The 15,775-nt window shown below is 44.0% G+C and overlaps 1 protein-coding gene across 4 annotated transcripts in view; it reads right to left on the bottom strand.

Moving 5' to 3' along the window:
- The window catches only part of Kit (KIT proto-oncogene, receptor tyrosine kinase), a 75,664-nt gene extending 73,626 nt beyond the window's left edge, over positions 1 to 2,038 (bottom strand). For all 4 annotated transcript variants that reach the window (XM_076863809.2, XM_076863812.2, XM_076863811.2 and 1 more), the window contains exon 1: positions 1,940 to 2,038. In XM_076863809.2, coding sequence (XP_076719924.1) covers positions 1,940 to 2,006 — 67 coding nt within the window. In that variant the 5' untranslated portion in view covers positions 2,007 to 2,038. The remainder of the gene's footprint in view (positions 1 to 1,939) is intronic.
- Positions 2,039 to 15,775: the final 13,737 nt, after the last annotated feature.

The following is a 15,775-nucleotide window of genomic DNA, read 5'->3' as shown; positions in this document are numbered from 1 at the left end:
TTCAAAGCCAGCCTCAGCAACTTAACAAGGCCCTAAGAAACTTAGTGAGACCTTGTCTCAAAATCTAAATTTAAAAAAGAGAGCTGGAAATGTGGCTCAGAGATTTAAAAAAAAAAAAAAAATCCCTTTGCTAAAAAGCTGTCAGAGTAGGCTATGTGGAGCCCAAGGAAGAAAACCAAAGATTTATTGTTTTAAAAAGCAATGATCTTATTAGTATGATTTTTTTCTGGTGTCCACTACCACTAGGGTCTAGTTCACATCCTTTAATGAAATTATAAAGGACAAAGCAAAAAAAAAAAAAAAAAAATAGAACCTAGAGGCTCATTTTAAGGTAAGCAATCAGATCCACCAAAGAATCCGCACACACACTGGTGACCCCTGGTGATCCCTCCTAAGGCGCAGGGGTCCAGGTGCAAGGCCTCTCTTCCCCCACAGGGAAGCCCTCTGCTCGCCTACGGAGAGCGGGGCGGGAAGCTGGGAGACCCAGGGAGAAACTGACCAGTGTTCTACTCGCGACATCTCATTGCGATAAGCTTGATTCCAGCGTAAACTCACTTCCTATCCTTTAACATCATCGGGGTGACATTAAACGTTTTTTTATTTTATTTTTGTTTTAAAATGACCTGGCAGATAACAGGGCTTCAGGGACTACTAGTCAAGCAACCCGCACACGCGCGTGCACCAGCGACACCTGGAGAAATGGGAAGGGAGGCAGGAATCCGAGAGGCTGCCCGAGCCTGCAGATCCTCCTCCACCTTCAGATCCAAGTTCCCGCGCGGATATAACTGGATTTTCCTAACAGCTTGAAGAACCAAGTGAAATATGCAGGAAGTTCCACTCCATCTCCCACCCCCACCCCCCACCTCAGGCAGCCCTGGGTACAGCAATCACGTGGGAGGGGGTGTCGTGAATCTCAGAATTGCTTAAGAAAACGGGCACCTGCTTTTACTGTGCGCCATCAACGGGACGAAGGGCTTCCAGAGCCTGCTCAGGTCAGTAACGCGCTCTGGCTGGGCGCGCGAGAGACCTGGGGTCTGAGACTCCAGAGTCCCAGCGCGCTGTGCCTGCTTCCCCGGAGAAGCAGTCGCCTAGCTCTGCCTGCAGCCGCTCCTCGGCGCGTGGCAGAAACAAAACGACACCGCTGCAGAAAGGGACGAGCCTCCAGAACAGGGTTTATAAAAGCAAAAAGTCTGCAACCTAGCGGCTGCTTGCCACACGCCCAGCCCAAGTTGTCCCATTCGCCGCCACCTCCAGGCTCGCGGGTCCCGCCCCAGAGCAGCGCGCCGCGCTTCCCTGGTAAATTTATAGCCGGGCGCCTGAGAAGCGCCGCTGCCTTCGACTCGTCTCCACGGTGGCGCCGCGCGTAGCAGGGGCAGCAGCGGGTCAGTCCCCTGCTCTGTGCACAAAGAGCGCCCGCGGTTAGAAATCAGCACCCGCATAGCAAAGAAAGGACTCTCCAACTTTGCCCTTGGTGCGCTGGAGGAGCTGCGGACCGGTCCTGCGGTGCGCTGGTCAAACACACGCAACTTTTAACAAAAGGAAGCTGCGGCCGCGCCTTGCGAGGCGAGATAACGCGCTCCGTGCGACCCGTGAACCGCCCGCCTCAGCCACCCGCGCACCGTCGGCACAAAAGCAAACCCAAACTCGTCCGCAGCCTGCAGCTTCGCTCACGCCTAAACCCCTCCGTTGCTCCCATTCGCGTAAGACCCCCGGCTCAGCGCCCGACAACCAGCAGCGGCAGCTGGGGGCTCCTCGCCCAGGTGAGCGAGGTAAGACGCAGGAGAGTCCAGGGTCCGCCTAGAATCTTCCTGGAGACCAGAACGCACGGGTACTGAAAGGCCGGCAGCCACCTCTCTAGATGCACCCCAGCGTGTTCAATCCCTCCGAGACACAGGCTGCGCCGGGGGGTCGCGGCCCGAAGGTCCCCGTGCTCTCCCACCTGTCTGGACGTGGAGCAGGAGGAGCAGGACGCTGAGAAAATCCCAGGCGCCGCGAGCGCCTCTCATCGCGGTGGTTGCGCTGGGATCGGAGCTCCGTTCCACGTTCCAGCTCTAGCCCAAGTGCACCGAGCGCGGCAAAGCCGAGCCCCCAGAGCCGCGAGCGCGGAGCAGCAGCCCCTCCTCCAGCGCCCTCCCCCTGTGCGCCGGCCACGCCCCTCCTCGGCTCCCCTCCTCTGCCTCCCCTCCCTCCCCGCCTGGGTCTTGCTCCCTCCAGGCGGCGTCTGGCCCCTGCTCTTTTGACGTGTTAATCCCGAAGGGCTGTGCCCTCCGGGACAGGGAGGGCCCGCGCGGGTGCGACCCCCAGGCTTCTGCATCTCTCCACCTATCCTCCCTGGTGAAGTGGTTAGCCCGCCCGAGGTAGCTCCTGTCACGGGCGGTGCTGCCCGCGCGCTTTGTGAAGCCCGGCACGCTGCGCGCATTAGGGCAAGGGCCTGCCACCTGGCAGGTGCTCCCTAGACAATAAAGGTTGGCCGCCCGCCCCTCGAGCCTGCTGGGGAAGGAGGAGGCTGGACCCCGGTTGGTGGTGGTGGTGGTGCGAGGATTGGAATTAGGGAGCCAGGGTTTAGGAAATGGGTTCCAACATTCTTCTCCATTCCAGTTAGTCAAGGGGGTGGGGGGCGTCCAGCGTGGCGCCTGGCACCGCGGTAAAAGGCTGAGCCGGGGTTTAGGTAATTCTTCATGCTCAGTTTCTCCACCTGCTCCGTAACCTGTAAGAACACAGTTGATTTCTATTGGTCGGTATGGCCTCCGCCCAGCAAGCTCCTGCTGAGACTTCTGGAGACTGGGCGGTGGAGTTGGGAGGGGCGCCTTGTGGAGTTTTACAGAGATCTCCGGTTTTTAAGTCACTTTACTTCTGGGCGCCTCTCTTTTTCTTTCCTTTATTTTATTTTTTATTTTTATTTTTTTTCCATTCTGTTCTGTACTGTTTCTCTGCCACTGTATCAGATGACAGTTACAGACCTGGGAAATCCTGCGTTCCTTTTGGCTGCTTTAGCTTAGAAACAAAAGTAAAGTGGCTCTCTCAAGCCAGGCTTTACTGCCTAGGAGGTGCTTTACACACTTGCTCATGGTGGCACTCCTTAAGTGGAAAGAAACAACAGTATCTGAATAAAGGTTTATAGTTCCCCCTTACCCTCTTATTAATGCTCACAACAACAGTTTGGTGGAATAGGTAGAGCAGATATGTTTATTATTCTAAAGGAAGCCCAAGATCACATAGCTAATAGTGAGAAGATCCCAAGTTTGTGCCCTTATTTTAAGATCTTTTCTGGGTATGATGAGCTTTGCCTCCATAGATTCTGATAAAATAATAAAACATTCCCTCCCAGAGAATTTAAGAAAGGAAAAATTAAAAGGGATCTCCCTTTTAAACAGATCTCTCCTTTTTCAACAGAAAAAGATGGTATAACTTAGTCTCTTAAAAGTATCATCCAAAATTTATAATTTCCCAGCTCTTCCACTCTGTTCAATATTGAAAGCTGTCCTTTTGGATATTGATAGGACCTAGCTAGATTAAGAAAAAAAAATGATTTTTAAAGCTAATCACTTAAGATATTTCAGTTCTAAAAGACAATCGAATGATCAGTGTGTGTCATTGCCTCTCCTTAAATGTGTTGATTTTATTTATTCATTCAACAAGCATTTTTATGTACTGCTCAGCAAGGAGGAGGTAGGCACTGAGGGACTATTGTTAATAGATGTGGGCCCTGCCTTCACAATCCTTAGTGTGAGATATGGGAACCCACACCCTAATGTACTAGTAAATAGTTCAAGTCACACAGCTGTGGGGGATCCTCAGACCACACCTGTGTTTCTTAGGATGACAGGGTTAAAGATACCAAAGAAATCATAAGTTTCTGGGATCTTGATTTATTTCTAAATCTATTTTGTCATAAGAAAAAAAAAATCACTATGAGTTAAAATATCAACATTATACCGGAGAGAGGGAAATTACAATTTTCTTCTTCAATCAACTGATATTGGAGAGGATAACATCTTCAGAAGAGAGGGTAAAAAGAGACCATATTGCAATTTAATTCTAGGCAAGAAACTTCTATCAGGAAAAATAAAAAAGCCAAATAGGGAGTTATAGAATGCTGGGCTTTCATTCCTATTTATCATGCGGCAAACATTTATTGAGCACCCAGGAGGGCACCAAGATCTACAAAAATGAATAAGACTTAAGTCCCAGCCTAGGGAAACTCACATTCTGGTGGGGAAAACAGACACCCAAATAAGAAACTATAATATCTGCTAACAGCATGCATTCAGCCAACTTGACCATATTGGCTGATAGCATATTGAAATCCTTTTGTAGTGTTATTTAAAAAGCTATCTGCAGGCCCCTTCTAGGTGCTCCCCAACCCTAATCCACTCTTGAGATTCCTCAAGTCTGTTTAGATCCAGCAATTACAGGTTTAATGCTGAGCACAGCAGAGAGCCTCCAGTACCTGTGCTTTTAGGGTTGTTAGCTATTTTAATAGTGCCCCCTGCCTAGTTTGTACTGAAAGAAGTTGTGTTTAAGGTGCTATTAGTGCAGTACTACGGGAATGAACCATGTTATAGATTAGTGCTGTCCCACAGAGCACTTGCAATGGTGGAAATGTTTTCTATCTAGGTAGGATATATTGATCAGTCCTGCACTGTATTCTGTGATAGTCCTCTTGACTCATACATTGTACCTTATATATTCTGTTGTTTTCATAATTGTTTTAGTGAAGACTCTTGACTACAACTTGTAGAAACACAGTTGAAACTGACTTAAGCAAGCAAAAAAACCTAGAATGTATTGGCTCCTATAACTGGAAAGCCCAGGGATGATCATGTTTCAGACATTCCTGGACCTAAGAACTCAAAAGTCATCAGGAGTTGAAGAGTAGGCTCTGTGTGTGTGTGTGTGTGTGTGTGTGTGTGTGTGTGTGTGTGTGTGTGTCTGTTTCTCTATTTCCATCCCTTACCAAACTTTTCTGTTTTGTTTTTCTGTCCTTATATGCATTCAGGCAGCTCTAGGCTTATGGCTCACTTGTGGGGCGGGAGGGAGTTTTTCTACCCCCAGAAACATCTTCAATTAAAGTACTGAAACTGAGTCTTACTGGCTTGGCTTAAATCACATGCCCATCCAGAACTATCCACTAAGGGATGAATGTGATTAACTAGGTATGGGCCACATGCCCACCTCAAGGGAGCCCAGGTTAAAGGTCTACTTTATCCATACCATGTGGCCTAAGTTGGGGAGAAGCAGGTCCCCAAAGAAAAATCGAGGTCCTTTTACCAGAAGAAGCAGCAATAATGCTGCACAAACATAGCAGGAAAGGTTTACTACAGTCTCACACAGTCAAAATCTCTAACTTGAAAATATCTAACTGTAAAAGTAAAGGTGTTAATTGTAGGAATTTGGAAAATATCAAAAATTAACAAAATAAAAATCACCAAAGATATAAATGCCAAAGTGTTCTTTCCAATCTGTTTTCTCCACATACATATAAGAGATTTTTGCTCTATATAATTTAAGACCTTACAATATTTTCTAGTTTTCAATCCATTATTTTTTTTAATAATGACATGAGCATTGTCTCATGTCAATAAAAATTCTATGAAGCATGAGGTACAATGGCAGTATGATATTCAATTGTATGGGTGTACCATCATTCTAGATGTCTAATCATTTCTCTATTGGTTTCTTGTTTTGTTTTTTTACTATCATAAATGTTTTGGGGATGAGCTTCCTGGTGAATAAAACTTGCCTGCCTCTATTTACTTCGAATGGATTGCTAGAGGTGAAATTCCTATATTGAAGGTGAAATTTCTACATCCTTTGCCTCTTCCTTTGGTGTTTAATAGTCCTTGTTTTGTCTGTAATCATCTGAAGGTCTTTTGTTCATGAATTTAAAATGAAAATATGATTCTCACTGTAAGACTCCATGCTATGATAACCACCTCATGGATTGTGAGCATGAAAGGTGATAATATATGGTCTCCATTCAGCTTTCATTTAGTGTTTATTGAACACCTTCTATGAGCCGGATGAACTACATTAAGAGCCAGGAATTCAAAGATGCTGCCCTCTTAGGATTTACAGAGAAAGAGGAAGGATGCATAAAGGAGCAAAGATTGGATTGCTCTTAGTTCTCTGACAGCTATGCACAGGGTACTGTTTGAACCTAGAGCAGCAGCCTTGTGAGGCTTCCCCAAAGAAGTGGAAACTGGATTCTGAAGGATCAGGAGGAAGAGAAGGGAAAACAGAGCAATGGAAGTACCCATGGAAACCACTAGAGGCAAGAGACAGGCGGAGGAACCTGAGGTAGAGAAGTGTGGCCCAGGTCAGGAAAGGGGCTTGGGGAAGAAGATTGAGACCACAGAGACAAGAACCTTTCTATGCCAAGGATTGCGAATTTCATCCTTGGACAATGGAGAATGGCTAAAGGACAATCCCAGTAAGCTGGGGTTGGATGGTGAAAGATTTATATTTGGGGAAGATAGTGGAGAAGCTCACTGAAGGATAAGTTGAAAGGGGCAAAACTTGAAGCAGGCAGAAAATGGTAAGGAGGCCACAGCAGTGATTGACAGGATCAAGGGGAGTGAGTGAAGTCTGAGCAGATAGAATGGTGAGACTGGGAAATGAGAAGATGCTACACAGACTCTGCCAGCCTTGGTGAGCAACCACCATGTTGTGAAGGAGCTCTGGGATGGTGGCCCGGCCTGATGTGCACTATCTGTCCACAACCCCCATAGCCCCAACAAGACACAGAGGTAGGTTGGGAGTGGGGGGCAAGGACTTGGAGTTGAACTGGCTGTGTTGCGGTGCTCATGGATTGGCATGGGGTGGGGTCAAAGAGAGGTGCCTGCAGCCTCATTACAAGGAAAGCACGTAACAGATGTCATTTCCTTGGGGAATGCCCACATATGAGGGTCAGGCAGGTTAAATAAGATTTACAGAAAGCCGGTGTTTTGGACCAGGCTCCTGCACTAGGCTGAAAAGACTAGACTAAAAATCAAAATGGAGTCACTCATGCTAATGTTCTTTGCCACCAACCGGAAACTAAGGTGCTCATGTGACCTGTCTAGAAAAAGAAAGATGACCGCCAAATTTCCCATTTAGGCCAGTTTCAATCAGGATGATAATGCAGTTCCTTAGCACCGAAAGATAACTTGAACTAATCTGATATTAACCAGTTAGTTGTTTTTCTATGTTCTGTCTTCCTGTCCTGCCTTGAAAAGGAAGAAACTCTGAAATGACCACTCTGGGTTTTTTGTATTGTTTTATTTGTTTTGTTTTTGCTTTCTTCATCCCTTTTCTGTCTACAAAATCAACCTCCTCTGCTTGGCTTATTGGAACATATATTCTATTTTATGGACCTAAGTGCTGCCTGATACTAGAATGGAAAGTAAAACCAAGTAAGATCTATAAGTTGGCACAAAATAGTGACATGCATGTAATTTCAGCAGCTCAGGACACTGAGGCAGCAGGGCCCCAGCCTGGGCAACTTAGTGAGGCCCTGATTCAAAATAAAATATGAGCTGGAGGTGCAGCTCAGCCGTAGAGGGCCGGGTTCAATGCCCAGTACAAACATGAACAAATGGGCACAAGGCCCAGGGTTCAATCCCCAGCATCAAACAAACAAGCAAACAAAACCAACAAAGGGAGTTGGTAATTGTAATAAGAACTGACAAGGCCTACCATTATTCCAAATTCTTCATGTACATTTATTCATTTAATCCTTTTAATATCTCTACCAGGTGGGTGTCCTTGTTCTCTTCACATTTCAGAGGAAACTGAGGCACAAGGAAATTACGTAGCTCGCACAAAATTTAAAATAGGACTAGAACCCTGGGCAGGCTGACTTCGCAGTCCCTGTGCTTAGTTATCAGGACATCTCACTTCCCTAGTTAAACGTAGAGGTCTTGGTGAATTTAAACATGGGCTCTCATACCCCACACTCAGACTCTGTGGAACCAAAATTTAGACTGCATTAAACGTTAAAAAAAAAAAAAAGGACCAAGGATGTATTCCTTGAAAAACCTCTTAAGTTCTGTGCTATAAGGAAGGAGGCTGAGAGGCCAAAGGGGAAATCAGGGAGGCCTGAGCCACCCTGAGATGAAGGCACTTGAAGATGTGGAAGGAGAAAGCTGTTTAAAAAGGGAGACATAGCTCAGCTGATAGAGTGCTTGCCTCCCATGCACAAGGCCCTGGAGTCAATCCCCAGCACCACACCAAAAAAAGAGACATCTAAAGGAAGAACAGTCTAGTGAGAAATGGGAAAAGTGTGTAGAGTCAATTTAAAAGCTCTACAATCACACATGCACACTAAAAATATGATACTAAAAGATGGCTTTGTCACAGTCATCCTCAATGACTGCTTCCTGGGAACCTCCTACAGCGGGCACTGTGAAAAATAATAGCCGGGCCTCCAGTCTAAACCCACGTTGCCTCCCAGAATTAGAAGTATTTCTAAACTTTCAGAGTCACGTTCAGAGTTCCATAAATCCCCTCAGCACATGGTCCAGACACCTCTTCAGTCATACATCTTTCTTGAACTCATATCAGAATTATTTGTAACCTTGTCAGAATCTCTCCACTGAATAATAAATTCTTTGAGGAAATGCACTATAACTCAACCGTGGGTCTCTCTGCAAGGCTTGAGTCAAACAAAGCCATGCACCCAGTGGATACCACATATTTGCAAAACTGAATTACTGAAAAATTATGCATCTGGTTGCTTTAATTTTATATATATTTTTATAACTTCAGGAGTTATTTTGGCCCCAGAAAATCCAATGTCTTTTTTCATTATTATTTTTACTATAAATTCTTACAATTCAAATCTGTGGTAATCTCATGGTGAACTCCATGACCTTTTCATCTTTTGACATTTTCCTTCTGGTCTGATAAAGAAGTCACATTGCATTGCTGCAGGCAGGAGTAGGAAATACTCCAAGACTACAAGTTTCCACTATTTGAGCAAATAACTGGAGTAAATATATGTTTAGCATAAGAAAGAGTAGAGATATATCAGGTTTCCTGATTGGTGGGACCAACTTTGTAATCTTTGTGCAATTATTTAAAATTTTCAACTAAATGATCTCCAATTAGGGCCCACCCTTTATTCTTTATTCAGTATTTCCACAATGGAAAAGGTAGCAACAAGACCTTGGCCCTAGTTACCTGTGCTGGGCTATAAACTCTTCCCAGCCAGAGAAGAGACCCTGGTGGTTGCTTGTCTCCCAGGCCTCCAGTGGTTTAAATGCCTCTGGAAATGGCATTTGTGGCCATGGGGAGGGGAGAGCAAGAGAAGAAGATAAATGGAGGAAGACCTCTAAAATGTACGCTTTGAAAAGACACATTTGAGCTGGGTGTTGTTGGGCACACCTGTAATCCCAGCAGCTCAGGAGGCTGAGGCAGGAGGATCAAGAGTTCAAAGCCAGCCTCAGCAAAAACAAGGTGCTAAGCAACTCAGTGATACCCTGTCTCTAAATAAAATACAAAACAGGGCTGGAGATGTGGCTCAGTGGTTGAGTGCCTCTGAGTTCAACCCAGGTAACAACAACAAGAACAACAAAACCCACATTTGATATTTTGAATTGGGTGTAAGCAGGTGATCATATAATTTATCATCTACACTGGCACTTCTGGGTGTGAAAGGGGACAACAGGCAGAAACTCAGCATTCCAGGATGAGCAGGCTTCCTGAGCAGACGGGATTACTGTGACCCTCTATTGCTACCCATTGCAATTAGGAATGAGCTTTCTTCTAGTCATTGGGACCCTTAGGAAAGAAATACTTTGGAGATGTGGCTAGAGGGCTAAATGCTCCTGATCTCAGCTTGGAGGGGGACTTGGAGGGAGAGAGTATGTGAGAACCCCAGAGAGTACAAAGACATCAATAGCATTGACTTGCACAATAAATATAAAATAATTTCTGGCCCTAAGCATCATCATCATTATAATAATAATCATTATGTATTATTATTTGTGGCATAATTGCCATAAATACCCACCTTTCTATTGTACATGCCTTTAGGGCTTATTTGTGGATCATAGCCATGTCAGGATATAATACTAGTGAGTGTTTATTGAGTAATTATGAGATTTCATGTACTGATCCAAGTGCCTGTATTATGGCATTTCTTCTTTAAACAACCCTTTGAGGCGGGTCTATTATTAGCTCCATCTTACAGATAAGGAAAGGAAGACTTGGATAGGTCAGATCATTCACTTGAGGTCAGCTGGTTAGCAAGTGGTGAAGGAAGGCATGGAGCTCAGCATCCACAGTGAACTTGTGAGCATCATGGTGAACTTTGGTTGCATTTTAATACTGTACTAAGTTTCCAACTTCATACCAACTGTTCAGAACAAAAGCATAGAAATTATTTTTATCCATCCCTATATCCTCCAGTCTCTTATGCTAGATAAAAGTTCAGGACTTACTACAAACCATTTTTAAGAAATAGTGAAGGAAATGGGAGAATTTGAACCCTGACAGAATATTTGATCATTTTTAAGTAACATTGCTCTTTTTAAGATGTGATAATAGGATTATGTTAGTATGAAAAACAGAGTTCTTACAGTTTGGAGATACAATGTGTTTATGATGCGATGTCATGGTGTCTGAGATTCACTACAAAACATTCCCCTGGGAGGTGGAAGAGATGGAGAAGGGAGTTATGGAGCTCGTGGGAATATGGATGAAGCAAGAGTGGCCAGGGGTTGTTGAAGCTGGGTGGTGAACACGGGGGTCCATTACACTATTGTAGATGTTCAACTTTTTCTGTGATAAACACTTCTTAAAAACTGTGGTATTTGCTGGGTGCAGTGGCACACTCCTGTAATCCCAGTGGCTCAGGAGGCTGAGGTAGGAAGATTGTGAGTTCAAAGCCAGCCTTAGCAAAAGTGAGGCTGATAGAGGACCCCCAAAAGTAACTCAGTGAGACCCTGTCTCTAAATAAAATACAAAATAGGGCTAGGGATGTGGCTCAGTGGTCAAGTGCCCTAAGTTCAATCTCTGGTACCTTAAAAAAAAAAATGGTATTTAGCCAAAAAGCAGAAAAACATGGGAGCAACAGGGTCACAGGCAGCATAATCTATGGCCAGCACTATCTTCAACAAGCTTGAACCTGGCCCAAGTCCCCCAGACACTCTGGGCCCAGTGTCTTCCTGTCTGAAAATAAAAAGTTTAACCCTAATAGTCTCTGAGGTTCCATTCAGCTGTAAAACTTTATGATCTCTGATCTGGGGCAATAGTTTTTTGGGTTTTTTTTAAGCATTTTTTAATGTTCATTTTTTAGTTTTCGTCGGACACAACATCTTTGTTTGTATGTGGTGCTCAGGATCGAACCCGGGCCGCACACATGCCAAGCGAGCATGCTACAGTTTGAGCCACATCCCCAGCCCTGGGGCAATAGTTAAATAAGGAAAAATACACATACACCAACTCTTTGCTCTGGTCAGGAGGAGAGGAGCTGTCAAAGCCATCAAAGACAAAGCCACTCCTATTTCTGTATTTTATTTTATTTTTTTTTCTGGTACCAGGGATTGAACCCAGTGATGGTTTACCATTGAGCTACACTCCCAGCCCCTCGTTTTTGGGTTTTTTTTTTTTTTTTTTTTTTTTTTTTTTAATGCTTTTTAGTTGTAGGTAAACATAATATCCTTTAGTTTATTTTTATATGGTGCTAAGGATTGAACTCAGTGCCTCATTTATGCTAGGCGAATGCTCTACTGTTGAATGACAACCCCAACCCCATCCCCAGCACTTTTTATATTTTATTTTGAGACAAGTTTTTGCTAAGTTGCTTAGGGCCTCTCTAAGTTATTGAGGCTGACCTTGAACTTGAGATCCTCCTGCCTCAGCTCCTGAGTTGCTGGGATTACAGGTGTGCACCACTTTGCCCAGCCCTGCTCCTGCCTTCATCCCTTTACATACACTGCACATCTTTCATCCTCTCCCTCCCTAGCTACATGACCTTGGGCACTTATTTAACATCTCTGCACCTCGATTTCCTCATCTGTAAAATGGGGTGAGAATAAGGTCAATTACATCTCCTTGGGCTATAATGACAAGTACCTGAGTTAATAAAGTGTGTGCCTGGCCCACACTGATCACACAATAGATGACAGATACATCTTTTCCTATCCCCATTTGAGAGCTATTAAAACTAATTGTGACTCAGTGAGGATAAGTGATTTAGCCCAAATCTATCTGTTTTAATAAACAGTGGAGGAGACATTGAAGCACAAGTTTCTGACCATAAATCCAGCCCTGCTTCCCCTTAAATTGCCCTCCGAGGGCATTATTATGAAAAATAACAAATGATGAAAGATTATACTAGACAACAATCTAGGAGGGGCAGGTAGTATTCGAAGACTCCAGCAGTCATCAGAAAAGAAGTTAACTGTTTGTTATTAACACAAAAACTTAGTCTTAGTTGCAGACTACAGCCCAGGGTCTTGGAGCCAGCCAGCCTCTCTCCCAGACAGCCCGGAGCCCCACACTGAGCAGTTGGAGAGCCCTGGGTGGCTGGAAGGTAAATGATGCCAGCCAGCCAGAGCCAGCCCAGAGAAGGGGATGGGACTGGAGTGTTCTTTTGTTTGCACACTGAGAAGCTTCCGAACCATGCACACTGGGCCCTTTAGGGAAGAAGGGGCTTTCTGAGCATGCTGACCTCAGGTGACCAGGAATTATTTTTCAAAACCTAGCTTATGTTGATAATCTTCCCAACATCTCTACCCTCATCAGCTTCTCCTCTTCTCTGCAGCCTTAATCCATCCCCTCGAGATTATTTTTATGAATACTTTTTGAGATGTTAGCTGTCAGAGAAATAAGACCGATCTCTATTTGCTCAAAAGAAGTTTAAAGATGGGTCATTGGAGGCAAAGCCGGGGTCACAGAATAAGATGTATAGGATGATTCAAATTAGGTTAGGTGTTCACTTAAATCCTACAAAGTTGTGGATAATTTGACTGTTTTTCCAAAAAGAAAAAAGAAAAGCAGTTTTTTATAGAGTGATTGCATGCACAACACCCTGGATTCAATCCCTAGCGCCACAAAAACAAAACAAAACAAGCAATTTTACGTAACTTTCCCTAGTAAATAAAAATAACTCAGAAAAGGACATGCACCGAACTGTTAACTGTTCCTCTTTGGCTAGGAGGGTAAAATTGGGAATGGGGGAGGGGCGTTGTGTAGGGAGCTCATTTCTCCATTCCTGTGCTGTTTGAACTTATATTCAAATATGTTATTACTTATAGCATTTTAAATTTACTTTTATCATTTAAAAAAAAGCACTTATCATTTAAAAAATAAAATAAGTTGCCGTTTGCCAAATTTAGCTACATCAAGTTTTCTGGAGTGACCTTAGGCATTAGTAAGTATTTAGGTCACATTCAATGCTCCTATCCTCAAATGCTCATGCCAGTATGAGGACCGTGCACTTCAGATGTCACAAGCTTTCAGGTTCCCATCTGATTGAGTTCTGTATTTTTCTCAGTATGACTACTGAGAAGGGGAGCATAGTGGAAGCACTCCTTTTTTGTTTGTTTGTTTGTTTGGGGGGCAGTGGTGGTAGTGGTGGTCCATTAGAGTTTTTCTTATTTCTTAGCAGATATTATTTGTACATAGTCATGGACTATTTCCTTTCATGCCCATAGCATGCGTCTATCATGTTCATCCTCCCCTCTTCCACCCCTCCCCATCATTTCACCCCCTCTCCATTGCCCCTTCCTGTCTCTGTCCCTAGTAATCACTGTTTTACTTTCAGATCAACCTTTTTAAATTTCCACATATGAGGGAGGACACTTGCTGCTTGTCTTTCTGTCTCTGATTTATTTAACTTAACACACTAGCCTTCAATTTCACTCCTTTTGCTGCAAATGACAGGATTTCATTCCTCTTTGTGACTGAATAATATTCCATTGGATATATATGCACCATCTTTATCCATTTGACTGCTGATGGGCACCGATGCTGACTCCATATCTGTTATCACAAATAGTGCTGCAATATTGCTAACCCCCAAAGATTGAGTTACAGGCCCTCCGATGTGTTTTGATTATCCCCTGTATACCTACGGACGCATCTTCTGTGTCTGAACACCTCTCCCACTGATTTTGAATCTCCCATTGACTCATTTATGTCTCTCAGCCTCCTCCCTTCCTCCAAACAACTGGAAAATAAACACAGTGTCTCTACATGGTGATCTCCCAGGCGGGCACTGTCCAACATAATAGAGCTCATCAACATTCATTAAGGGAATGAAAGCTTCCATGCATGGGGGAGGGAGAATTCTTTTTTATAAATTGTTCATTTTATCTTAAAAAAAAAATACATGCCACAGTGATAGCAATGACAGAACAGAGCTTTAAAGAATTACTCATGTAATGGTTCAAGGGCAATGAGCTAAAAGCAAATCAGAAACTTCTTCATGTTTTGTTCAAAGCCCACTAACACTTCAACATGTATTAAATGTTAATAAGCAGCTCTCTGGGTCAGTGGGTTAAGTAATAGCTGTGGTAGAGGTGAGGGGTGAAGAAATACACGGAAATTACATTCAGGGATGGCTTGGATCACCAGAGCGCAACTTGTATAATAGTGTGCAAGTGATTTCACCATGTTATCCTTTGGCTCGTACAGAAAGCCTGGTACAGAGACAACAGTCTCTTTACTTAGGCATCTGTGGGGCCTGGTAGAATTTGGGAAATACTGGTAAGTATCAAAGTGTTGGTATTGGGTCACCTTCCTCTCCTTAGTGAAAGAAAAAAAAGAAAATCACTACATTTAATGAAACTGTTTGGGAGTTGATTATAGTTTTTTGAATCATGCTTTCCCTGTTCCTTGTGTTTGACCATTTTTCTGTACATTCTCACAAAGGACAAGAAAAACAACAAAGATTTTATGAGCACAAAATTGCTGCTTTTTACTAACAGTGCAAAATAAAAATGATAGCTGATCATTTCTGAGCACTTATTATGTTCCAGGTATATTTTTAAAGTCATTGGTGGAGATAAGAGTGTATTTTGCCCCCCATTTGACAATGCCTGAGCATTTTAACTGGGAAGAAGGGAGTGTGGGGAAGTGCTACTGGCATTGAGTGGATGGAATTCAGGAACAGTGTTAAATATCCAACAGGCACAGGACAACCTCCCTGTTAAGATATGAGGTGCCCCTCCAAAGCTCCCCTGTCAATGCAGGAATAATCAGAGGTAAAATAATTGGATTATAAGAGCTGTAACCTAGTCAGTTCATCCTAGTTTGAATGAATAAACTGGGTGGTAACTGTGGGCAGATAGGGTGTGGCTGGAGGAGGTAGGTCACTGGGGATGTGCCCTGGAAGAGTTTATCTTCTCACCACCCTGCTCTCTCCTTCCTGGCCACCAAGAACAGGAACAAGGCAGCTTTTCTCTACCACACCCTTCCACCCTAATATTCTGGCTCACCTTGCCCCAGAGCAATGGGAGTTGGACCACTGCAGACTGAACCTTTGAAACCTCCAGCCAAAATAAATTTTTCCTCCTCTAAGTTGTCCTTGTCAGATATTTTGGTCACAGAGACAAAAAGCTGACTAACACACTCCCACAACAAAGAACTCTCCTGCCCCAAATGTCAATAGTGCTAAAGTTGATCAATCCTGATTTTGATGAATCATCTCATTTAGAACTCAAGATTACTGTCTCCATGTTATATAGGAGGAAACTGAGGCAAAGATTCCTCAGATCTCTAGCCAGTAGCAGACTAGTTTCCAGTCCTCTGGAGACCTTAGCCTTGACTTTGGTATATTGGTGGG

Source organism: Callospermophilus lateralis, chromosome 8 (assembly GCF_048772815.1).
Source record: "Callospermophilus lateralis isolate mCalLat2 chromosome 8, mCalLat2.hap1, whole genome shotgun sequence".
NCBI classification, from domain to species: domain Eukaryota; kingdom Metazoa; phylum Chordata; class Mammalia; order Rodentia; family Sciuridae; genus Callospermophilus; species Callospermophilus lateralis.
Note: the sequence above shows the minus strand (reverse complement) of the source record. Positions and strands in the feature narration are given on the sequence as shown.